A 26,131-nucleotide genomic window follows, 5' to 3' on the forward strand; every position below is an offset into this window, starting at 1 on the left:
ATTTATCAGCTTTTGTTTCTTATTTCATAAAACTTTGTCATTTGAATATTTTATGAACATCTGTATGGAACAAGATTTATGAAGTTTATTTAGTTCAACTCCAGTTTTACAAAATTACTGTATAATGGTTGTTTGGGTTAACAGGTGCTTTGATTTGAATGGAAAAAGACTTTAAACATGCTTTTAAACAGGGTTTTTAAACGATTTACAAGCTGCTTTATAAGGAATTTGATAGTGTTGAAAAAGCTGCAATTGCGGTTATTATGAAAAAAAATTACAATCGTTTTTAAAATGATTTACAATCGTTTTTAAAAAAGATTTACAATCGTTTTTAAAAGAGATTTACAAACGATTTATAAGCTGTTTTAAAAGCGTTTTAAAAGTGTTGAAAAAGCTGCAGTAACTGTTATTATGAAAAGCTTTACAACCGTTTTTAAAATGATTTACAAACGTTTTTAAATGAGAATTTCAACCGTTGAAAAAGTTACAGTAATGTTAAATACTGTATCTGTTACTAATTGGGCCTAGGCCTGTTATTTAGAAAAACAAACTGTTTTAGTTTAAAAAAAACTAAAAGCCCAAAAAACACTAAAGCCCTAAAATTCAGTATAACCTAAAAACAAATTAAACAGGGATTGGCTGCTGACATCTTCACCGAATTAGGGTCAGTCACTTTGAAAAGATTTACAACCGTTTTTAAAATGATTTACAACCGTTTTTAAATTGATTTACAACCGTTTTTAAAATGATTTACAACCGTTTTTAAAAGAGAATATCAACCGTTAAAAAAGTTACAGTAATGTTAAACACTGTATCTGTTACTAATTTGGCCTAGGCCTATTATTTAGAAAAAAGAAACTGTTTTAGTAAAAAAACACTAAAAGCCCAAAAAACACTAAAGCCCAAAAATTCACTATAACCCAAAAACAAAAAAGGAAGGGAACCGTGAAAAGACAACAAAAAAGTAACAAAAAAAAAAAAAAAAGAATACAAACTGTCGTCTTCGTCTTCTTCCTTTCAACAATCTGAAAAAAATCTGATTATCCAGCAAAAAGGAAGCAATTGAAGGTAACTAATTTACGAAACTGAAGTTTAACATTTGGGTTTGTTCGATTTTTGCCGAATCTCTTTTTTGTTCTAGCATTTCTAGGTTTTTCGGTTGAAAACGAAACAAGTAAAATAAATTGATATTTGGGATTTTGAAGGAGTGTTGAAAATTGTTATATAAATTTGACAGATTTATGTTTTAAAGTTTGATATTTGGGTTTCAAAAACCTTCAAAGAAGATTTCAAATGCCGATTAACTTCTCTGTTGTAGCAATTTCAAAGTTTTTTCGTTTTGAAACTTTAACAGTAAATAGATTGATGTTTGGGTTTGTATTTTAATTTATAGATCCTCACTTAATTTATGGGTTACCAGTTGATTGGAGTTGGTTTGGAAAAGGGTTTTTTGTTTCTATTTTCAGCGGTTGTGTTCTTTGAAAAGGATTAAAATTTTGTCTTTGGAATGGTTTCAAAACGGTCTTTAAAAAGGATTATGGGGTAATGACTGTGTTTTACAAGGGTTTTTAAAGTCTTAAAACGACTTGTAATGACTTTAAAAAATGGTTTTACAAGGGTTTTTAAAGTTTTTTAAACGACTTGTAATGACTATGTTTATGTTTCGAAAACAACAAATGCATAATAGATTTACAAAAATGGTTTTTAAAACCATTAAAAAAAACTGTGTTAATTTAATGACTGTGTTAATGTATTAAATCAGGTTTTGAGAAATATGAGTACAAAGAAACTTTTCTTCCCTAAAAGACTGTTCCAACCAGGCAGCGAAGTAGATAATATTACAAGGGTATCAAAGCATTCATCCTTCAAAATTGTCTCGACTGTCAGGAAAGCTTTAGAGCCGATAGAGTTCAACACATTAATGGGCACATTCTTGGGTCCTATAGTGGAATTCGCTGAAATGGACTTGGCATTTTCAAGCCATATCGTTCATCATTTACTCCAGAGAAGAATACTAACCAACAATGACAAATTGTGGTTTGTATTTGCTGATCAACCTATGCGATTCTCCCTGAGAGAGTTTATCATAACAACAGGACTTCCAATGGATGATGCATCAGGAAGCAGTCCAAATGTGAAGAGAAAGAAGAAAGAAAAGTGGTGGATAAAAGATAATCAGACTTTGAAGGGAAAGCAGAAAAAAGATGTGTGGATTAACAAGGAAATGACTTTTTTAGATCTTACATATGTTTTGGAAAAGCGTTCCAAAAAAATGCAGCCAGAGGAGAGACTGAGATTGGCGGGTTCGTTACTAGTGGAAGGCATATTGCTAGCTCGAAATCCGACTACCATGCTGTCAATTGAGAATCTGAAGAGACCTACTGATTTCGAAAAGTTCTGTAAGTATCCATGGGCGCAGATTGTGTACTCATATTTGGTAACTGAAGAGAAGAGAATCGGTAATGACTATTTGTTAAGGAAACAATATGGTCTATTTGGATTTGTTCAATCAATTCAGATATGGGCATTATCATCGATTCAGAAGTTGGGAGAAAAGTTTGGCACTAGAGATGAATCATCTAGTGGAAATATTCCATTAATTCTCTAATGGAGATCAACATCGTCTCCAAGTGCAAAAGCTATAACAATGATAGCAGATGGTGACAAGGTACATTTTCTTAGTTGTGGCTTTTTTTATGTTTTAAACACTGTTTATAAATAAAGAGTATGTTTTACAATAGTTTTTACAATCAAGTTTTAAAGATTTACAAAGGGTTAAAAGCAATTTAAACTATTTACAACGAAATTTTAAAAGGTTAATTAAGAATTGTGCATTATTTTTACACAGTTTGGAATTTTATTTATTTTTACAGGTTGAAGTGACACCAATAGTTGGTGTTCATAATCATGAATACGAGCACTTGGTTTCACAGAAGAATCCTGAAGACAAGGATCTGTTGGATGTTTTTGATCTTGTGATCAAAGGATATAGAATGAGCAAGAAGGATTGGTGTCAGGGATGGATTCAAGTGGAACAAGGACATCAAGGAAGAATTTATCATGTCTTGAAACCTGCAATTGAAACAGTTGTGCATCAAAGCAGAAAAAGAAAATCAATGTCCTTTGGTGAGAAGGTAAAACTGGTATATGAAAATTGTGAGGTTCTTAAGAAGAAAGTTGGAAGGCTGGAGGGCTATTTAGGCATCCAAAGAGTTCCTGCCAGTTATACTAGAGAAGAACAAAAAGAAGAGGACGAAAAAAAGGAGCAGGAAGAAGAAAAGCAAGAGGAAGAAGGAAAAGAAGAGGAATTAGAAAAGGTATGTGTTTTTACAAGGGATTTTAAAAGCTTATAGATCGTGTTTTAAAGATTTTTAGCCGTTTTTAAAAGATAGGCAGTGTTAGATATGTATTTACAAGGGATTTTAAAGACTTCTTAATGGGGTTTTAAAAGATTGAAATTCGTTTTTAAAGGATAGGCAGTGTTCGATAAGATTTTACAACGGATTTTAAAAGCTTTTTAAAAGTGATTTACATGAGTAACTTGTAGTTATAAAACTTGTAATTTTATATACAGGTTGAATACAGAGGCGACGAAGGGACAGAAAAACAAGAAATCCCCAAACAAGGCGATGAAGAAATGGAAGGGGAAGAAGAAAAGCAAGAGGAAGAAGGAAAAGAAGAGTAATTAGAAAAGGTATGTGTTTTTACAAGGGATTTTAAAAGCTTATAAATCGTGTTTTAAAGATTTTTAGCCGTTTTAAAAAGATAAGCAGTGTTAGATGTGTTTTTACAAGGGATTTTAAAGACTTCTTAATGGGGTTTTAAAAGATTGAAATTCGTTTTTAAAGGATAGGCAGTGTTCGATAAGATTTTACAACGGATTTTAAAAGCTTTTTAAAAGTGATTTACATGGTAACTTGTAGTTATAAAACTTGTAATTTTATATACAGGTTGAATACAGAGGCGACGAAAGGACAGAAAAACAAGAAATCCCCAAACAAGGCGATGAAGAAATGGAAGGGGAAGAAGAAAAGCAAAAGGAAGAAGGAAAAGAAGAGGAAGAAGAAAAGGTATGTGTTTTTACAAGGGATTTTAAAAGCTTATAAATCGTGTTTTAAAGATTTTTAGCCGTTTTAAAAAGATAAGCAGTGTTAGATGTGTTTTTACAAGGGATTTTAAAGACTTCCTAATGGGGTTTTAAAAGATTGAAATTCGTTTTTAAAGGATAGGCAGTGTTCGATAAGATTTTACAACGGATTTTAAAAGCTTTTTAAAAGTGATTTACATGAGTAACTTGTAGTTATAAAACTTGTAATTTTATATACAGGTTGAATACAGAGGCGACGAAGGGACAGAAAAACAAGAAATCCCCAAACAAGGCGATGAAGAAATGGAAGGGGAAGAAGAAAAGCAAGAGGAAGAAGGAAAAGAAGAGGAAGAAGAAAAGGTATGTGTTTTTACAAGGGATTTTAAAAGCTTATAAATCGTGTTTTAAAGATTTTTAGCCGTTTTAAAAAGATAAGCAGTGTTAGATATGTATTTATAAGGGGTTTTAAAGACTTCTTAATGGGGTTTTAAAAGATTGAAATTCGTTTTTAAAGGGTAGGCAGTGTTCGATAAGATTTTACAACGGATTTTAAAAGCTTTTTTAAAGTGATTTACATGACTAATAACTGTGTCCTGGCTTGTATTTGGGAACTTGTAATTATTTATACAGGTTGAATACAGAGATCATCATTCTACTTGCAATGTTGAAGAAACAGAAAAACAAGAGAATCCCAAACAAGGCGATGAAGAAATGGAAAGAGAAGAAGGAAAAGAAGAAAACGTAGAAGAACATGATGAACATGATGAGACTGAAGATCAAAAAGCATATGTAATTTTGTCAGATGATGAAGATAATGGGACTGCACCCACAGAGAAAGAATCACAACCTCAAAAAGAAGAAACAACAGAGGTCTGCATTCCTTAATTGTTTAAAAAGACATGATAAAATTGTCAAAAAATAAAAATTTGTTTTGATGTTTTGGTTTACAGGTTCCAAAAGAAGAAAACGTAGAAGAACATGATGAACATGATGAGACTGAAGATCAAGAAGCATATGTAATTTTGTTAGATGATGAAGATAATGGGACTGCACCCACAGAGAAAGAATCACAACCTCAAAAAGAAGAAATAACAGAGGTCTGCATTCCTTAATTGTTTAAAAAGACATGATAAAATTGTCAAAAAATAAAAATTTGTTTTGATGTTTTTGTTTACAGGTTCCAAGAGAGACCAAGAAAGATGATGAAGATGTTAATCAAACACCACTCTCTACGCAAGAAGAAGAAATCACCCAGGGACAGAGCAGTCGTAAGTTCTTTTTACATTCACAGATGATTTGCCTTGATAAACAACTTCTAAATATTTTTGTTTTTGTTTTTGTATCAGTTCAAACTCCTTTGACGCCGGTCATGTTGAGTAAGGAAGTAATGGAAGAAATTGACCTAAAAGTTAAAAAATGGGCGAAAAACAAATTAATAAGAGATCTACTATCGTCACTTGAAGAAGTAAGTTAAATTACATCATTGTTTTGCTGCAAAAGATTTTAATTTTAATCATTTTGAAATTTTTACATTTCAGATTCTTTGGCCCGACAGTAAATGGCAAAAAGTCAAAATTTGGGATATGTGGAACGAGAAGAAATACAAATTAGCATTAAAGAAAGCAACGTTACTCATTCATCCTAACAAACTGCCTCGAGCTCATCCAGAAGTGAAATACCTAGCTGAACAAATCTGCAAGATAATAATGGTTAGTGTTAAACTCTTCTTTTGTATAACGATATATCTTTAAAAACTTGAATATTATTGTTATGCAAAAAATAACTTACAGGTTGAATTTTATTTGCAGGTAGAGAAGGACAGAGCTACTAAGGCAAAAATGGATTTAGTTCTTTAGACTGACTTATTTCAAACATGTTTATTTTACTTTTGTTATTTGGAATCTATGATTGTACTTGTATTTTAATTATGACTGTCAAATCTAATCAAAATGCTTTACTATTGTCAACTGTTTATGGTTTTATAAGAATTGTCATGATTTACAAGTAATTTTAAAGGCAGAAACAGCTTACATGGTTTGCTATCGGTTTTTAAGGATAATAAAGTGGTAAACCATGATTTACAAGGGATTTTAAAAGCTTTTAAAAGGGGTTTACTTGATTAACATTCGTTTAAGAATAATAAGTTAATGTCAGAAAATGATTTATAAGGGATTTTAAAAGCTTGTAAAAGTGTTTAACTTGATTTACAATCGTTTAAAGTATATGTAAGTGGCATAACGAAAGATTTACAAGGTATTTTAAAAGGATTTAAACAGACGTTTTAAACAGGATTTTACAAGAGATTTTAAAAGATAAAATATTGGAATAACCTTCAAAATTACTTGTAAAAGTTTGATAGTAATTTTAACAAACGAGAGTAATGACACGACACAATGAAGAAAATATTAAAAACCCAACAATATTCAATTCTTTGGAGATAAAGATATATCTAAATTGCAGCAACACAAGTTGATTTGTTGTGACCCGACTGACCACACCTACTGCATTTGTGTAATTTTGGTTTTGGCTGAGACCGTCCATGCTCCCAAACAGAAGGTATCCTCTTTTTCTTCCGTTTGCCAGTAGGTACACGAGTAGAAGGTGGGAGACAAATAACTTCACTAATAGTTTCTGGAATCTCCCAATATTCCATATCACCATTTGGGTGAATGCTCTCTGAATATGCTTGACGCCACCTGTAAATTACAGCGATGTAAACTGAGATTAAAACCACATAAACACAGATAAAACCATAAAAAGAGATATTAAAACATTTTAAAACGCCTGTAAAGTTGTGAAGAATAGAGATAAAACCTGTAAGTAGAATGAAACTCATCAACAAACATGTTTTCGTTCAGATTGATATGTTTAGCAGAAGCAATTCCATGTGCGCAAGGAAATTTATCAATATCAAACATACAACATGTGCAAGTCCTTTTGTCCAGATTAACCAAATGCGTTTTGGTATCTCCTTTTACCTCAAACTCTTCTTGATTAACTTGACAAACCTCAAGCCATCGTGTTGAAGTATCATATGACGCTTTCATTTTCTTCCCTACATTTATAGTAACAGCAGACGGATGTTGACTACTCTCTTCACGTCGTTCATTAAACCATCTTGTCATAATAGATCTAATTGACTCAAATAGGCAAACAACCGGATACTCGCGGTTCTGTTTCAACAAGGCATTAACAGATTCAGCTAGATTAGATGTCATGATGTTGTACCGATTTGAAGGAGAATAAGCTCGAGACCATTTCCTAACATCTACCTCGCAAAGATATTGTGCTAACTTTTTATCACTATTAGTGATTTCCCAGAACAAAGAATCAAATTCTGTCTTCGTGTAAATTCTAGAAGCCGCATAGTAAACTGGAATAAGTGAAGAACCTCTGAAATGGGTTTCCAAGTTTTTTTGCAAATGAAAAGTGCAAAGTCCATGATGAGCAAGTGGATAATTCCCTGAAAGTCTGCTTGCAATAGAAGCAGCTCGGTCAGACACAAAAACTAAATCATTCTCATCAGGGATTATATTCAGCAAACACTTCAAAAACCAGTCCCATGACGCGTCATTTTCAGAGTCAACTATTGCAAAAGCAATAGGATACAAATTAAAATTCCCATCCTGAGCTGAGGCACCAAGCAAAGTCCCTTTAAACTTTGATGTCAGATGGGCACCATCAATAGATATGACTTTTCTCATCAACTTATAACCTCTAATTGATGCACCAAAAGCCAGAAACGCATACTTAAACTTATTAGCAGAATCTTTTTTGAAAAAAGTGATAGAACCTGGATTCGTCACTTGTACCCTGTGGAACCACCTCGGTAAAACCTCAAAACTATCATCAGGTAAACCCCTCGCAAGTTCTGCTGCATGTTTTTGAACTCTCCAAGCCTTCGAATAATTGATTCCAACTCCATGATCTTTTCTAAATATTTCTATCAGCTGTTTAGGTCTGAGGGGAAGCTTTCCTCCTTCAAAATGGTTACTTATCAATCTTCCTAATGTCCTTGCAGATGCTTGACGATGACTAACATTCCTTAATGAAGAGTCACAACTGTGATGACTAACATACTTCCGAATAACATAACTCTCGGATCCACCAGCCCTAGTTGCACGTAGTCTCCAACTACAGTTTTCATCAATACAATGAAGAACATACCTCGTGAGATCTGATTTCACCGTATGAAACTTAAAGCTGTGCTTCACTGCAAACTTCCGCAACGTGAATACCATTTCATCTTTGTCTTTGAAAATTTTTCCAATAAACAAAGAATCAGCATCACTTAGACCAGTTGAAAACGCAGAACTAGAATACTGTTGATCAAGAATACTAGATGTTTCAGATACACACGCCTCAATAATCCTAGAGGTTAACCTCGGCTGCCAAAATAAAAAGCTTACCTCAAACATCAATCTATCTTAAATAATGATTTTACAAGGATTTTTAAAAGGGGTTTAAAAACGTTAATAATGATTTTACAAGATTTTTTAAAAGGATTATTACCTGAGTAGTAGATGCAGAATGAGAAGCAAAAGGATTTGAAGTCGTCTCAGCCTGTAATAAACTCACTCACTGACTTAATAATGATTTTACAAGGATTTTTAAAAGGGGTTTAAAAACGTTAATAATGATTTTACAAGGATTTTTAAAACGATTAGTACCTGAGCATTAGGGACAGAATGAGAAACAAAAGGATTTGAAGTAGTCTCAGCCTGTAATAAGCACAATCACTGACTTAATAATGATTTTACAAGGATTTTTTAAATTATAACACAAGAAGGTTATTGAAAAACCTGCTCAACTGTCACAGAAATTTGCTCTACAATCAAACATAACTGAAGCAATCCTCCACTCTGTGAGAATTTGTGCATAAAAGTTGCAAGCTGTCTATCGTTCCTAATATAAAGAGGATGAGATTGTATGGTTGTAGACGTGGAGACTAACTTGTAACTAAGCTTCAAAGAATTGGTTGAACTATCTATTTGAAAATCCTCTACAAGAATATCAACCAACGCGTGATAGGTAATGTGCTCATCAATGAGCACTAAAGAAGCTCCCAAATCAATGTCTAATTCAAATTCCCAAGTCATATTGTTTGTCAACTTCCACAAGCCACAAACAGAATACAATTCTAGCATTATAACCTGATAAGATAAATAACAACAAAATCAACACCCACAAAAACACTGTCACTACAAAGAGAAGCAAGGTTTACAAATCGTTTTAAAGCGTAAGTAAGTAGAATAGAATAATTTACAAGGATTTTAAAAGCTTTGAAAAGTGGTTAACATGGTTTACAAATCGTTTTAAAGCGTAAGTAAGTAGCATAGAATAATTTACAAGAGATTTTAAATGCTTTGAAAAGTGGTTAACATGGTTTACAAATCGTTTTAAAGCATATGCAAAAGAGGTAAACACTAAATCAGAACCAAAATCTATTACGAAATAGTATAACGAATTCACATAAGCAAATCTATCACGAAACAGTATAACGAATTCAAAAGGATTTTAGAACAGTATAACGAATGTACAAGGATTTTAGAAACAAATTCAATCATCAAATCTCAAACAAAATTCAAATTCGAAGCTGAAGCAAATGTCAAACTGTCGATTGAATCAGGATTCAAATAACGAGTTCACATAATCAACAACAAAAATCGAATAAACCAATTCGAAAACGAAGATTTAAGCTAACATTATAAAATCAAACCTGGGAAACGCAAGAGATTCGACGGCGACACACAGCTCTACTTACGACGGCGAAGATGGGTTTTCACGGCGAGTAAACTCATTATTTCCGACGGCATGGGATTCAACGGCATTCACAATTTCCGATGGAGGAAGAAGAGAGAGAATGAAGAAATGAATTAGGTCTGTGGATAGCTCATTAAGGGTAATTTGGGGAGAAAAGTATTAGAAAGGGTAGAAATGAAAATGGGGAAAAAAAGGGTAGAGTTGCAAAAGGGCATTGAAAAAAGGGCATTAGAGTGAATTATTCAAAAAACAATACACTATTCTCACTATCTTAATGGAAAAATATCGAAAAAACTCTAAACTTTCAAATTTTGGATGAAAAACTTTTAATTAACTTCTCAATAATTAAAAATTAAACGTAACTAAATAATAATAGATTTAATTGCCCGTTAAAAACCAAAATGACGTCGTTTTAAAGCTAAAAATTATACGTAAAAAAAAGTTATCCACCATGTACTCGAATCAAAAACATGGGAAATCCTTAACAGGCTTTTGAACCATGTAGTCACTTAAATCTGTTATCATTTTGTTAACAAAAATTGAATGTTATTTCTTAAACGATCTGATTAACAAAACTTAAATTTTTTATTGAAAAGTCAATTAAAACTTCATAATTAAAATAACATTTTTAAAGTTTAAATTTTTTCGTCTGACATTTAGTTTTTTTTTGGACATGTTTCCCTATCTTGATTCAATACCTGAAAACGCAAATCTTTTAATAAATTAAAAATAAAACTATATTTAAACGATAAACATGAACTACATTATCTTTTCCTAACTTTATTCCGTGTCAACTATGTCGCCATCTGAATCTTGAATTACTTGCACTATATGAACAACCTTTTGACACGTGGGCTTAAGGAGAGAAGAAATAAAAGTTTGAAACTTGAGAGTAGTTCCAAATATTTTTCATTTGACAAAAGTTTTAAAAAAAAATGAATAATTGCTAAGAATGATCTTTCAATACGGGAAAAATGTCAAAACAAATCACGAACTTTCAAATTTGGGACGATTTAATTTTGAATTTCAAAAAAAACAAATAAATCGTAATTTTCTTGTTGACTTTCGAAATAAATAACAAAGTTTTTGTTGACTTGTCATTTGAGTCATGTCGTTAAGTAGGTTAACAAAAAAAATTTACGGCGTTAATGTCTCCTTTATCTCCTCTGTTAGAACAAAAAAACGTTGTTTATTGCAGTTCGTTTTGTCTGTTGACACAAATTTAAACCCTAAATCCCCAAATCGATTTTATTATCTGCGATTTTGAAGTCAATGTGGGTCTGTGATTTTGAGATAATAAAATCGATTTGGAGATTTAGGGTTTATATTTGTTTCAAGAGACAAAACAACGTTGTTTTGTCTCTTCAATAAACGACGTTGTTTTGTTCTAACAGATCAAATAAACATTAACACCGTAAAAAAATTCTCTTAACCTATTTAACGATATGACTCAAATGGCAAGTCAACAAAAACTTTGTCATTTATTTCGAAAGTTAACAAAAACTTCACAATTTATTTGTCGAAGTTTAAGATTAAATCGTCCCAAATTTGAAAGTTCGTAATTTTTTGACATTTTTCTCTTTTCAATACTATCTTTTTCAATTATGTTATTTTCTCTTTCTCATTTTTATTTACCCTCTCTTTTATTTTTTAATGACCATTTACCCATATTTTGAAAATATTTTAGGTTAACAAAATAAAATATTGATTTGTCCCGTCTAAAATATTTCCGTCAAAAATTTCCAACAAAATTTATTTTTGAGAAAAAATACTCTCGATATATTTTTTTAGCGGGAACTAGATTTACAAAGATTTTTGAATGATTTACAAGAGTTTTAAAACCCTATTAAAACTCTTGTAAATTTTGTCATAACCTTTTGTAAATATTCACAAGAGTTTTTCAATGGTTCAAAAAGAGTTACAAATGTATTCAAATTTTTACAAATTTTTTTAAGAGTAAAAAAATGGTTTAAAGATTTTATAAGAGTTTTAAAAAGATTTACAAAAGTTCCTAAAATCCTTGTAAATCCTTTAAAAACTCTTGTAAATATTTTAAAATTATTGTAAAAGATTTTAATATGATTTACAATTAAAGAGATTTTAAAATATTTACATATGTATTTAAAGATTTTATAAAAATTTAAAAAAAAATTAAAATAATTTATAAAGATTTTAAGAAGTTTTAAAATGATTTATAAAGCCTTTTAAACACTTTACAAAGCTTTTAAAAAATTTTATAAGGTTTTTTAAGAGTTTTTAAAAATTTCTTTACAATTTTACAAAGATTTTTAAATATATTTTTTTTGCTGGAAAATATTTTATTACGGGAAAAAGGTTTTGGTGGGAAAAACTTTTTTGACCGGGAAAAAAATAATTTTGTTGTCTGTCATTTTAAGGAAGGATACTGTTCTCTGTCTTTTACTTTGGGGTTCAACTTAAAAAACTATTTTTCATTCGTCTGATGCAAGCCCATATCGAGATTGTTTCAAAACATAGAGATTCTTTTTTGGGCCATACTTCTTTAGGTTCAGCCGTTTTCAGGGTAACAACTTCTGATGAAACTGAAACCAAGTAAATTACCCATTCTTCATTTTGTGGGCTTAATAGACATATATTTGTAAAGTGAGGATCCAATTTCGAAAATTTTAGGTATCCTATTTTCCACAGCGTGATAGCGACAATGCTAGGCCACATGTCATTATTTCCTTGGTCCATCTTCTGACCATTAATACAAATTAACAAAATTACAAAACATTAAATTCAAAAATCTCAGCAAATATAGAGGATTTACGTTTTAGTGTATCCGATTATGGTTCGACAGAGAGCATAGAAACAAAAGTTTCCTCCACTTGTTGTTTCAACAAAACAAAATCCTCCCCTTTCATATGTTAGTTACGAGGCGATGGGAATCGCATCCGGCGAACTCGCCGGACCTCATCTTACAGTTTTTTGGGAATGAATTCCACGGCTACGGTGACGATATGCCTGAGACATTGCGGAGGTTGACGGAGTTGCTGGGTTATGAGAAGGAAGAAGACGGCGCCGGAATGAATGCAGCCAAGAAAATCGCGGCGGAATTGAATCGCCGAAAAGATGATATACCGGCTTTCAGACGCTTGCGGTGTCTCGAGCTTGATCAGTTGAACGAGTTTCTTTTTTCTACGAAGCTCAATCCCCCGATCGGTGACCAGGTGAATCTCTTTTAGTTTTGACCGGAATTGACTTAAAAAGTCCTTAGGTTCTTCTAGTTGATTCTGCTATATCTCGAGTCTTGGCTATTCATTTCAACCCTATAGCAAATTCAATTTTGGCTTCTCTACGTGATGTGGTTTCCTGCTTGTAATTGTTAGAAACTGAAGCCTCTTGTTACAAAGAACACAACAAGCGTTTCACTTGTTGTTGTGTTTAAACAGAGGAATTTGATTATTAGAATCAGAATCGAGAAGAACAAAGAAGAGTAACAGGAAACTGACTTTTATTGAATGGGGAACTTGTTCATTACATCACGATACAAAAAGTTTAAATAGAAAACACAGCGACAGAACAAGTGAAGAGTCGTGTCTCTTTCTCTCTAAGATAAACGACACAACCTAATTTAAAAGTCACTACTCTAACAAACACCTTTTAATACAACATAATTATAACATATAGACCAAACTCAATTATAAACTAACAGTAATAATTATAACAGAAGTCGTGTTTCTTTAGGTTCATCATGACATGCATGCTCCGCTGTCGCATTACTTCATTCACACCAGCCTCAATTCCTACTTCACCGGGAATGTCTTTGGGAAATACAGCATTTTGCCCATCATTGAAGCACTTGAACAGGGTGTGAGGGTGGTTGAACTAGATCTGTGGCCGGATGGTAGAGGCAGCATCTGCGTTAGGCCTAGCTGGTATGAAGCCCTGTTTGTGTCCGATTCTTGTTTTGCTTTTCCTCTGAAAACTATTAATTGTTTCATTATGAATTTCATAGGAACTTTGAGAAGCCTCTGAAATTGCAAGAGTGTTTGGATTCTATTAAAGAACATGCCTTTACCAAATGTACATATCCCTTGATAATTACGTTCAAGGACGGCTTGAAACCGGAACTTCAATCCAAAGCTACTCAGGTTTAGAATCTTCTATCATCCTTGAGTATTCTAAATTTTCTGATCACAGATAAATGTGATGGTATTGACATAGGTATGGACATGTTGTATATGTAGATGATACAACAGACATTTAATCATATGGTATATCACCATGATCCTCATAGTTTGGAGGTTTTTCCTTCGCCACAACAACTGCGAAATAAGATACTAATATCAAGAAGACCCCCAAAAGAGTTGTTATATGCTAATGATGATGATGGAAAGGTTGGCGTACGGAATGGGGTTGAGATAAGACAACACCCGGCAGATCCAAATTACCAGAGTTTAGTTTCCTTCCATGTAGTGGAGCCAAGAGGCATGCTACAAAACGTATTAACAGGCAAGGCTAACAAAATCCAACGACCAGGATGGTACGAAACAGATATTATAAGGTACGTGTTGCGAAATAAGTGTTATTTTATATATTTTCCACAGGGTGAGATCACAAGTATTGAAAAGCTAAGTGATTAAGAAATACTTGACAATCAACAGCTTCACCCAAAAGAGATTCTTGCGGACACGTCCACAACGGAAATTGTTGATCTATGCCCCCTATAAACCCCAAAGAGCGTGGATGCACGGTGCTCAATTGATTGCACTAAGCAGGAAGGTATGCCTCTTAACTTTTATTTCTCTCTGTTTTTTTTCTGGTTTCTCTTGCTCATGTAGTAGTTCCACAAGCGTGTACACACTATGTGGAATCAACCATGTATACCCTTAGTTTTTTTTTGGGCTTACCTATCGGACTCTATGTCATGAGTACAACATGTTTTACCACATAACTACAGGAGGAGAAAGAAAAACTTTGGTTGATGCAAGGGATGTTTAGAGCAAATGGAGGGTGCGGTTATGTCAAGAAGCCGGATTTCCTTTTGAATGCTGGTCCTAGTGGAGTTTTCTATCCAACAGTGAATCCGGTGGTTGTGAAGATATTGAAGGTTTTTCATACTACACCAAGCTTCGATTTTCTCACTTAAGATGGGTGATAACATTATAGTTTGCAGGTCAAAATCTACATGGGAGATGGATGGATTGTGGACTTCAAGAAGCGCATAGGTCGACTGTCTAAGCCGGACTTATACGTTAGGGTACAAAAATCTAATCAGGAGAAGATATATATAACTTTATTGGGTCTGGAAATGTGTTTGATTTTAGTTCTTTCGTTGCATATGAACGCAGATTAGTATTGCCGGTGTACCCCATGATGAGAACATTATGAAAACAACGGTGAAAAACAACGAATGGACACCTACATGGGGAGAAGAATTCACATTCCCTTTGACCTATCCTGACCTTGCTTTGATTAGTTTTGAAGTTTATGACTACGAAGTATCGACTGCAGATGCATTTTGTGGTCAGACTTGTCTACCGGTTTCTGAACTAATAGAAGGAATTCGTGCTGTTCCGCTCTATGATGAAAGAGGTAAGGCGTGCAGCTCGACAATGCTGCTCACACGTTTTAAGTGGTCTTAGCCTACAAGTTTCTTTCTCATTACCAAGTGGCTCTTGGTCTAGTGGTGTTTCTTAAAACCTTTCAAAGTTACGCTTTCTAGGACCCCTAGTTCAAGTTCCATTTGGAAGGGGGAAAGAGTTTAGGCAAGCTTAGATTGTGATACGGAAATAAGGTCTTGGTCCAGAACTAGTTTGCATTGCCATTTTACTTTTGGAACGAAAACAAATTATTCGCCATTCAAGTTTCTTTCACTTTTATTGTTGAATTTCTTTTACTATCCTTTCACTTTAAAAACTGTTTTTCATTCTTCTGCAAATTCTTCTCGATAGATTGGTTCAAAACTTATGGATTTTTTTTTTTTGGGCCATACTTCTTTAGGTTCAGCCGTTCTGGGTAACAACTTTTGATGAAACTGAAACTTAGTGATGAAGTAAAATAGTGAAACTTAGTTATGCATATATTTGCAAAATTAAAAATAAAAGCGGATCTAGTTCTGAATACTCCATGTATCCTATTTTTCATTGCATAGCTTATTTGGTGTGTTGGTTTTGGAAATTTTCCTAGTGCAAAATTGCAAAATGTGGCGACATGATGTTGACATCAGAACCAAAGAAGACCCAGAGTTGACCAGACTAGCCGGTTCAAACATCAACCAAACCAAACCGGACCAAAAAGGAGAATTTTGGTGCAAACCAAGTTCCGATCAAGCAACTGACCTAGGATTGGATATTTACAAATAAATCCATCATAAGAAGAGTAATGATTCAGCTGTAATCATAAATCACCATGTCGAACTGAATTTGGTCCGCGATGACCCACCCAAAGCACACAATACTCAAATACACCAACTCAATGAAGAGTTTTCCAGACCTAAATTGAATATTCACCAGAAAGTTACATATTTCAAGACATGGCGATACATAAACAATAACTTCTGAACCAATCAACTAGAGAGCCGAGAAGACCCATCCGGATCAAGTCAACTACAAGATCATCGACCCAAAGTCACATTTTCTCAACCTATCTTTGATATTTACCAATATTATGCACATTTTATGAAGAATGAGCGAGACGGAAACAATATATAACTACCGAACCAATCAACTAGAGTGCCAAGAAGACCCATGCGGATCAAGCCAACTACAAGATCATCGACCGAAAATCACATTTCCTCGTCCTAGCTTTGATATTCACCAATATTATGCACATTTTATCACCCCGATTTTGAGTTATTTTAGGACTTACTCATTTGGCCTTACTAGTAGACCATATGTTGTTAAAAATGGATCTTTCCATATTTGGTTCACTCCAAAACTATCATTGGAGACCAAGAGAGATTCTTAGACATATAGGAGAAGTCTTCCCATGCAGCAGTAATTATTTCTAAGCTTGATCCTTTCACAATTCTATTTTTCTTTTCTAGATGCATTCACACTATAAGAATTTTTAACCATCAACGACTTTTTATCTATCAAATCTGCTGCATTTTGAAGACACTCCACACATCCCAGAATGTTCCAAGTAGTCGTACTTTCTTTCCCAAGGTCCCAAGATACAAACCACAAGCCTTTTCTTATTTGGCTGATTTCATCATCAAAGCTCCAATGACCATATTCTTTATAATTTTTGATTATTTTTCTCAATTAGCTTCTTTATACTGTTGTTTATGAGCCTATAAAAGCTAAGTCTCGAGGTCATTGTAAAACACCCATTATCATTGAGTTAATAAAAGTTTGTTTTCAGATAAGGGTGCCTTTAATGTGTGAACATGAGAGATTTTGTGTTTTCCCAAAGAAATTATAGACCATTTGATTTCTATTGTTCACATATTAAAGACACCCTCATTTTTAAAGACATCTCTTATTTTGATGACCAATAAGGATGGTTCTGTCATTTTATTCGAGGAAAAAGACACATATACCAATATTGAAGTTGGTGTAGAACCATAAAAAAACTGTATTGCATTATGTTTTACTTTTAATACTCTTGTATTTTACTTTGAATACTTTTATTCAATTATTTGTGGTTTAGATGTTACACAATCTCCTTAGCAAGTAAAACTTTACCCTCATTGATCCCATCCAGCTCGATCATGAATACAACAACCATTTGCCAACATAACAAACATGTGAATCATTGCTTCTTAAAGCAACTGCGGTAACTTCCCTCGTAGAAGGTATGCCATCATTATTATTAAATAAGATTATGCAACTTGAGCATGAAGGTTGTTTTCGAGATACATAGAAACCAAATTCTTGGATATTCTGGACACATAATGTGCGAGTGAAATGCTTGGAGCTTAATTTAAAACATACCATCAAAATGCTTACACTTACATTATGGTTTTACAAACTTATGAGGTGTAAAGGCAATGCCAAGACTCTATAGACACAAAAAGTTTTTCACTTGCACCATAGCGTATAGCTCTAATGGAATCGTCATGGAAACCCATCAAATTCATCCACCAAAATAACTGGATATTTTTCTCTGTGAATAAAACATTTAAATAAATTAAAGTAACAATCATATTGAATACTAGATAGATATATAAACACTCATCTATTCTAGCAAGTTTTTTTTTAAAGCTAGAAAATCAATCTTTGTGCAACAAGATAAAAAAAATTACAATATCAATCTTTTAGGAACATATGGAGTACAAGTTACTAACTACAACGATGAACAATGTTGAGTAATTGTATGATAAAAAAATCAATAAGCCGGTAGGGAGAAAAGAGAGAACAAAAAAAAGTAAACAACTTCTTAAACACATGACAAAACTAGGTAAACCTATTTAAAAAAACACATGACAAAATTTATGTGAGTTAGACACGGATTGAATATTATAAAATATCAAAATATATGAATATGAATCCGAATATGTTGGATAAAAAAAAAGAAATTATATGTTCCGCCAGCGAATATATCAATTCAGATATATAAAAAGAGTTGAAAATAATAATATAAGAGTATGAAAAACTAAAAAAAAAAATTATTATTAATATATATATATATATATATATATCATAGAAAAGTTTTCAAAATGATTTTATAAACAAGTTAGAACATCTTATAAATAAAAGTAAGATTTCACACTATCCTTATTAATCCACTTGGCAATTTATTTACAAAAAAAATATTTTCAATTAAACCACAAATAAAACACATTTAATGAGAGTCAAATACAATTTAGCTGGGTTCAAAGAGAGTCAAATATGGTAGCTGATTCTTTAGCGAAGCAACCGATACAAGGAAATGTTTCATCTGTGTTTCATTTCTATGTTCCTTTTAATATTTCTGATGCATTTGCATCGTGACTATGTAGTATCATGTTCTTGATTAATAAAGCTGATGTTCAAAAAAAAAAAAACACATTTAATGATATATAATTAAGTCACACTATTTTTTGGTGCTTACATTTAACTCACACTTTAATATAAAACTAAAGTCATATAAATTATATATTTACTATATTTCTCTACAAAATTTTATTCACACACAATCAATTAGAATTTTCAACTCTCATATTTATTTTTAAATTGTAACTCTATCACTTCCCATCCTACAAATATTCATTCTCTCATTGACTCATCCTCTTCCACTATATCTCAAATCTATTTTTATTTTTTGTGGTTGTTGTTGTATGAGTTAAAAAAAATCAATTTAAATACCATTGTAAAAGCTTAATTTTTTCAAAAAAATTTCTAATGCCAATACGTTATACTTATCCCTTCTTTATTTTTATTTATTTTTTATTTATTTTGAATTAACATATGTAAAATAAAAGTTTTTTTTTAATTGACATATTTTTATTTCTGAATTGACATATATAAAATAAAAAATTGATGGCTATAACAAAACTTTCAGGTTTATTCTCAAACATTACCAATGTGTAATTGTAGGCTTGTAGCTATGTTCCTGGCTTTTAGCTTTTTGGTTCCAATATGTTTTGTTTTGTTTTTAACATTTGTGTATTTTTTGTTTTTTAATTTTTAATAAAATAGAAATAAAAGATTTATGAAAGACATATTCAAAAATATACCATACTTTTCTATGTACTCGATATTTATTTTAGTTGATGTTTTAGAATAAATTGTTTTTTTAATTTAGATGATATTTCAAATTTCAATGCAAAATTAATTAGATTTCATATTGATTTTGGCTATTTATATTTTGCATATTGTTTTATCATTTGTTAAATCATGTTTAGATAGACAATAAATATTATTTTCGTTTAGAACTAAACAAAAGTTAAATAAATTTTTTAATTGATGTGCAAAAACCTCCAACATCAACAAAAAAAAAAACACGGAGAGGGTAATAGACAAATGTGGATCCATATCGAAATCCGGAACAATAATCTGATAATCCCATGAACTTCAGGTATCGTATTTTTCATAGCATATCGTATAGATCTGGGATTGAGGGTAGAATTTCAGACATTGTGCACCCCTTGATGTGAACAAATGTGGGGACAATTCTAAGCCACATGTCACTATTTCCTTGGTTGTCTTCCGACCATTAATACCCCATCTCCCAAACTAACACTCTTCTTTAACACACACACACACACACACACAACAACAACAACAACAACAACAAAGAGGCTTTAATGTTTTAGTCTCTTGTTCACGTGAAAAAACAAACTGCAATTGGATAACCACAACCAGAATCGATTTTGAATCATCATTTCTATAAATATATACGACTCATACATACATATACATACCTCTTAAACAAAACTGAGATGAGTTTTGGAACTCGTCTTCTTTTGTTTCTCATACTAACACTTCCACTTGTAACATCTTCATCCCCAAACACTCTTCATGTTTCAGGTTTCATCTCTTATAATCGATGCTTCTTTCATTTATGCTTTGATTCATTGAACTATGATGTTCTGACTCTGTTTTCGGGTTTGAATTGGTTTTACTTGTTAGGAATTGTGAAGACAGGGACTACAAGTAGATTCTTGATGATGACCATCGAGGATTATGACGATCCATCTGCAAACACCAGACACGATCCCAGCGTTCCGACCAATGCAAAGGCTGACACAACACCTTAAAACTCTTCTGAGTTTACTTGTTTAGTCTATGTTGAATAAATAAATATATATATAATAATCTCTCTCTTTTGACTGAGCTGAATTCTCCATTTCCTATACTCTGTATATTATTCATCTGAGTATCAAAGCAAAACCTTAAGAAACAATGTGAGCTATGTATCAACCACACAACTTGAGTATATTAACACATGATGTTGGTGTTAAAGACAAAACATGAACGTTCTGGCACATTAGCTTTTAACATAAACACTATATTGTTGTCTATGATCGTAAGCCAGTAAGGATTTCAGAACCTTCTAGACTAGAGTCTACATCAATAGCTGCCTGTGACGAATGGTTTCGTCATAGTTCCACTGATGAGATCTCTCAACTCAATCTCCCCCGGAAATCTCCCTTCTTTCAATTTAGAAAACACCTGGCAACACAAAACATTGGATTTGATTAGCCAAAGCCGAGAGTGTGATATGATACTGCAACCATGCATAAGAGAAAAAAGAACTGACCAATTCTCCATTGCAGCTAACTTCAAAAGCACCAGAACTTTGCAAAAAAGACTGCAAGAAGTTACCAAGAAGCCAAGTGGAAGCCATGGACCCGAATCTATTCGCTCTCAAAGAGTGATACCAAGCAGGAGGCTGCGCAATTCCAATCATGGGAAATATCTGTTCACCTCCCATAATGAGACCAATAACACCCACCTGAGCAACTGGCACAACCTTAGCAAGAATACGTTTTGGTGCTGGTGCAGGGTAATTAGCAAGAACTACATCTAATCCAGGAAAAACACTCTCTAACATCTTCTTCATTGATACAGCAGTTCCCCTACAATACAAAGACTAATGAATCAAATCTAAATGATGATAAAGCTTAAAGCCATTGACTTAGAAAGAAATCGGAAAAGTACTTGTACGAGCAGGAGATGCAGAAGTTGATCTCTACGGTGTTTCCATATCCAACACCAGTTGACTTCTGCTAAAAAGACAAACGATTAGAACACAAGTGGTGTGCGAGATGTTATGTAGGAATGAATTCGACTTCACCTGTGCGGGGAAATCTAGGGTTTCTGAGATAGACGGTGGTGATTGGTGCTGAGATTTCGGCGGTGGAGGCGTGAAGAGATTGAAGAGATCGGAACAAAGCAGGAAAATCGGTAGTCCTAACAAGATCAATTGTGTTTTGTCCATGGCGGATTTTGAAATCTCAGAGAGGGAATTTGAAGTTGAAATTTTGAAGGAGATCGATCGGAGAAGAGAACTTTTATCACTTATGCCACTTTTTTTAAAAAACTGATCTGGACTGCCATCAGTGAATGTCACCGAAAATGTGATATACCAGTTGTACCCTTAATGAGTTGATTAAAAAAATAAAAAAGAAATTCAAAAGCTAAATAAAGAAAATCGAGATTCTCCGTTCTCTCTTCTTCGTCGTCGTGTTCTTCTTCTTGCGTCGACGTTCATCTTCTTCGTCGGCCACCATCGATTCCGGCCGCCGCCGACTTGAAATCCGTCGTAAAAGGCAACGAATTAGGTCAGTTTCTTCTCATATTTCCTTTGACATTGGTGCATTGTGATTTTAGATTAGGATTTTGAATTATATATAATTCCCAGATTCAATTTGATAGTTTGATGATTGGTTTGCAAAGTAAAGAGTAATCGATTAGAGGTTGCCGAAACGTTATTTGAGGTGATGAGCAAAGGAATGTAGGTTGAATGTGAGTTGAATTTGAATTCCGAGATTTCATATTAAAGATTTGGGGGGTTTCATGTTAGTTGACAAGATCATGAAGAAGGTTGCGATTGATGAAGCTTCTGTGAAGTTGAAACTGAGTTACAATCTGTCTAAAGTTAGGAGAGAGACATATATTGTAGATGATGAGGATGTCTTTATATTTTTAACAGAATCTGATGAAGAGAGTCGGATTCCTGTTTTGCATGTGGAGAAATTAAATGGTATAGGAGTTGAGAGGAGAGAGGAAATTTCTGTACCGGAGCGTCGAAGTTCAGTTGGTGTAAATGTAAGAAAAGATGATGTTTTAAATGAAGTATGTGAGATGGTGCATGATGGATATGATAATGATGTGAATGATTGTGAGAATGTAGTAGGTACGGAGATCGTGGCTGTCGAAAGGCCGATGGAAAGGCCGGTGAATTCTGTTGAGGAAGAAGATGAGGATGATAGGATTGATTATGATGATATTCACAATATTCCACGAAGTGTAGAAGTTACTCCGCAGGTTATAGAATGGGATGATGGTACGGGTATTGAAATTGGTCAAGAATTTTGTTCAAGGGAGGCTGTGTGGGAATTGGTTAACAGAGCTGCAAAGCAAGAAGTTTTTGGAGTCTATACTATTAAGTCAGACCCGTTGAGACTTATGCTACGATGCCGCCAAGCTTCTAAAGGGTGTACTTGGTATCTAAGAGTTGCGAGAACTAAGAAATCTCATTTTTGGAGTGTTAGAGTGCATAGAAAGATGCATACATGCTCTCGGAGTGTTGAGACTACAAGCAACAGTATACAGCGAGGCACACCAAGATTGATAGCATCGGTTTTGCATTGTGACTATCCCGGAAATTTAGAGACCCCAACTCCAAACAACATTATGTCGATTGTAAGAGGAAGACTTGGGGTGCATTGTTCATACTCCACTGCCTTAAGAGGCAAAATGCTACATGTTAGTGATGTGCGAGGGACTCCGGAAAGAAGCTACACGATGTTATTTTCTTATCTTTACATGTTAGAGAAGGTAAATCCAGGGACAGTAACTTATGTGGAGTTGGAAGGAGAGAAAAAGTTCAAGTACCTCTTCATTGCATTAGGCGCTTGCATTGAAGGTTTTAGGACAATGCGGAAAGTGATAGTTGTGGATGCAACTCATCTTAAAACTGTGTATGGTGGGATGTTGGTTATTGCAACAGCACAAGATCCTAATCATCATCATTATCCACTTGCGTTTGGAATCATTGATAGCGAGAATGATGTAAGTTGGATTTGGTTCTTAGAAAAGCTGAAAACTGTATATTCGGATGTTCCCGGATTGGTCTTTATTAGTGATAGGCATCAAAGCATAAAGAAGGTTGTCAAGACGGTGTACCCGAATGCGCTTCATGCAGCTTGTATATGGCATTTGTGTCAAAACATGAGAGATCGTGTGAAAATTGACAAGGATGGAGCTGCTGTCAAGTTCAGGGATTGTGCTCATGCATATACTGAGAGTGAGTTCGAGAAAGAGTTTGGTCATTTTACAAGTTTATGGCCTAAAGCTGCTGACTTTCTTGTGAAAGTAGGGTTTGAGAAATGGTCGAGGTGCCATTTTAAAGGAGACAAGTATAACATTGACACTAGTAATTCTGCGGAGTCCATTAATGGTGTGTTTAAAAAAGCGAGAAAATATCACTTGTTACCAATGATTGATGTGATGATTTCTAAGTTTTCTGAATGGTTCAACGAGCATAGGCAAGATTCAAGTTCTTGTCCAATCACAGCACAAGTTGTGCCTACTGTCGAGAACATATTGCACATTAGATGTCCAATTGCAGCCAAATTAACTGTGTTTGAGCTTAACAGTTACAACCAAGAATACAACGTGATTGATCTCAACTCGGTAAGTTTTCTGGTGGATTTGAAAATGAAAAGTTGTTCATGCAAATGTTTTGATATAGACAAGATCCCGTGTGTCCATGCTATGGCCGCAGCCAGGCACCTCGCCCGCAAGGAAGGGAGAAATGCGAATACAACCATCTACGGACTCTGCTCTGTGTATTACTTGATAGAGAGTTGGGCATTGGCCTATTACCGGACGTTGTATGTAGTCCCACATGAGTCGGTTTGGGTTCTTCCTGCCCATATTAAAGAGTTAGTTGCCTTTCCGCCGGAATACACACCAAAAGGACCAGGACGAAATCAAGAGAAGCGGTTTCCATCAGTTGGTGAAGCGCGAAAGAGGAGAATAAATTTGGAGGCTTGGCTGCAGCCTGAGGAAGATTAAGTCTAATGCAGAAAAGGTTAAACCGGAACAACCTGGCCAACTGCAGAAAGGGTTCAACCAATACAACTAAGTTCATTTGTATTTGTATTATATTATTTGTAAGTGTGATGTACTATGTTTTATGTTTTCGTATTTGTATTGAATTCTTTGCAAGTTTATTGAATTATTTGCAAGTTTAATGTATTTTTTTAAGTTCAACTGAGACAACTGATATATGTATCTGTATTTTAGGATTAACAAAATGATAAAATAATTCTCAATATTTTCAGCTATTATCAACATCTAAACATTGAATAAATCCAAAATATGATATTACAACATTGTTATTACTAAACTTGATCATAAACTGGTTTCTTAATAAATCACCTATGTATAACAAGGAACATATAGTTCATGATTGTCCAATGTACATACGTTATGTATGAAAACAGATATTTACTAAATATGATTCTATCAAAACTTATTAAAATCCATTAATATGTTAAAACTTATGGGACCAACTAAAAAAATGAGTTGGTTTTTCAGATTCAACTTCAAAAACACAAAATTTAGAATAGTTCAACTGTTTGTGATTCCGGCCAACTGTACATATACATACAACTATGTGTATTCTCAATATTCTAATAAATAATTTTAAAAAAAAAATAGACCCCACGAAGTCGGGTTCACACTACGATTATTGCGTTCACACTACAAAGTTTCTACCTATTTATTCTCGTTCATCTCTCTTTCTCTCTCTCTCTTCTATTTCACTTCTCTCGTTCTTCTCTCTTCTTCCTCTCTCTCGTTCTTCTCTCTTCTTCCTTCCCAACATCGGCGACGACAACTGAAAATAGGGTTCCCATTATTCGCCGCCGCCGACGACAACAACAACAACCAAGGTATTACATGCACTGGAGTTCTTCCTCTCTCTCGTTCTTCTCTCTTCTTCTAAAGGGTTTCTAGCCGCCGTAATTAGTAGATCTAAGGTTTCTTACGGGTTTTTAGCCGCCATAATTAGTAAATCTAGGGTTTCTTACGGGTTTCTAGCCGCCGTAATTAGTAAATCTAGGGTTTATAGCGTTCATGATTCATATCTCTTTCTTTCTCTGTTCTGTAGATGCCCTATAGTTACTCTCAACCATCCACGTCCGAAGCTAGTTGGAATAGTGGAAAGGCGAATGCCGATGCAAATTGGGGGGTTCCAGAAAAATGTTTTTGTGGTAAGCCTGTAAAACTTGAAGTGTGCAAAACTGGTTACAGGCAAGGCGACAGAGTCTACAAATGCCCAATGCTTAAAGTAAGTTATTGTGTTTTCATTTCATTGGAACAACAAAGTACAAGTGAATTATATTTATGAAGTCTTCTCTCTTTCGCAGGCTGAAGAGTACGAGTCCCGAAACCACCTTATTCAGTGGTGGGATCAGGCGGTAACTGAGGAGCTTGAGAAGGTAAATCACAAACTTGATTCCACACTAAGACATGGACAACTAGCATGCAATCATGCTTTGGAGTCCATCCGGGAAACTATTCATCTCATGCAAGGCGAAATTGAAACCCTTAAAGAAAGGTTACTCGCCAAAGAAGTCGAGATTGATAGGCTTAAGGCATTACTTTCTACATGGTGATTATGATGTGATTTATGTTATTGAGGATGGTGTAT

General features: G+C 33.8%; 3 protein-coding genes, 1 long non-coding RNA gene, 1 other non-coding gene and 4 pseudogenes across 10 annotated transcripts; 6 read left to right on the forward strand and 3 right to left on the reverse strand.

The window, feature by feature from the left end:
* Positions 1-1,921: 1,921 nt before the first annotated feature.
* On the forward strand, positions 1,922-5,943 carry AT3G47270 (annotated as a pseudogene; the record flags this gene model as incomplete). Its single annotated transcript has 10 exons — positions 1,922-2,437; positions 2,874-3,317; positions 3,951-4,070; positions 4,328-4,447; positions 4,718-4,957; positions 5,038-5,184; positions 5,265-5,355; positions 5,434-5,552; positions 5,626-5,796; positions 5,896-5,943.
* Positions 5,944-6,536: 593 nt separating this feature from the next.
* AT3G47280 lies at positions 6,537-9,186 on the reverse strand (annotated as a pseudogene; the record flags this gene model as incomplete). Its single annotated transcript has 1 exon — positions 6,537-9,186.
* A 1,719-nt stretch (positions 9,187-10,905) lies between these two features.
* On the forward strand, positions 10,906-11,350 carry MIR5645a. The gene has a single exon (NR_141344.1). It is a non-coding gene; the product is annotated as a microRNA ath-MIR5645a precursor (primary transcript).
* A 1,176-nt stretch (positions 11,351-12,526) lies between these two features.
* On the forward strand, positions 12,527-16,472 carry PLC8 (phosphatidylinositol-speciwc phospholipase C8). 2 transcript variants are annotated; one of them, NM_001339305.1, is made up of 9 exons: positions 12,640-13,041; positions 13,559-13,749; positions 13,830-13,965; positions 14,062-14,378; positions 14,479-14,596; positions 14,775-14,924; positions 14,991-15,074; positions 15,166-15,409; positions 16,004-16,472. In NM_001339305.1, exons 1-9 carry the CDS (start codon positions 12,736-12,738, stop codon positions 16,177-16,179), a joined length of 1,722 nt encoding a protein of 573 aa, NP_001327564.1. In that variant the 5' UTR covers positions 12,640-12,735; the 3' UTR covers positions 16,180-16,472. The 2 variants fall into 2 exon arrangements, with proteins under 2 accessions (NP_190313.1, NP_001327564.1); NM_114596.4 differs by lacking the exon at positions 16,004-16,472 and having other exon boundaries at positions 12,527-13,041; positions 15,166-15,799.
* A 3,607-nt stretch (positions 16,473-20,079) lies between these two features.
* On the forward strand, positions 20,080-20,641 carry AT3G47295 (uncharacterized protein). Its single transcript, NM_114597.2, has 2 exons — positions 20,080-20,271; positions 20,374-20,641. The coding sequence occupies exons 1-2, from the start codon at positions 20,184-20,186 to the stop codon at positions 20,499-20,501; spliced, it is 216 nt and encodes a 71-aa protein (NP_566890.1). The 5' UTR covers positions 20,080-20,183; the 3' UTR covers positions 20,502-20,641.
* Positions 20,103-20,367, reverse strand: AT3G07705. Its single transcript, NR_141345.1, has one exon. It is a non-coding gene; the product is annotated as an other RNA (long non-coding RNA).
* Positions 20,573-21,753, reverse strand: SELT (SELT-like protein precursor). The gene is made up of 4 exons (NM_114598.3): positions 21,542-21,753; positions 21,406-21,470; positions 21,005-21,323; positions 20,573-20,916 (listed from the first exon to the last, which is right to left on the reverse strand). The coding sequence occupies exons 1-4, from the start codon at positions 21,683-21,685 to the stop codon at positions 20,815-20,817; spliced, it is 630 nt and encodes a 209-aa protein (NP_190314.2). The 5' UTR covers positions 21,686-21,753; the 3' UTR covers positions 20,573-20,814.
* Positions 21,754-22,281: 528 nt separating this feature from the next.
* AT3G47310 lies at positions 22,282-24,489 on the forward strand (annotated as a pseudogene; the record flags this gene model as incomplete). The annotated part of the gene is made up of 1 exon: positions 22,282-24,489.
* A 1,099-nt stretch (positions 24,490-25,588) lies between these two features.
* Positions 25,589-26,096, forward strand: AT3G47320 (annotated as a pseudogene; the record flags this gene model as incomplete). The annotated part of the gene is made up of 2 exons: positions 25,589-25,768; positions 25,848-26,096.
* Positions 26,097-26,131: the final 35 nt, after the last annotated feature.

This window comes from Arabidopsis thaliana, chromosome 3, assembly GCF_000001735.4.
Source record: "Arabidopsis thaliana chromosome 3, partial sequence".
Lineage (NCBI taxonomy): Eukaryota > Viridiplantae > Streptophyta > Magnoliopsida > Brassicales > Brassicaceae > Arabidopsis > Arabidopsis thaliana.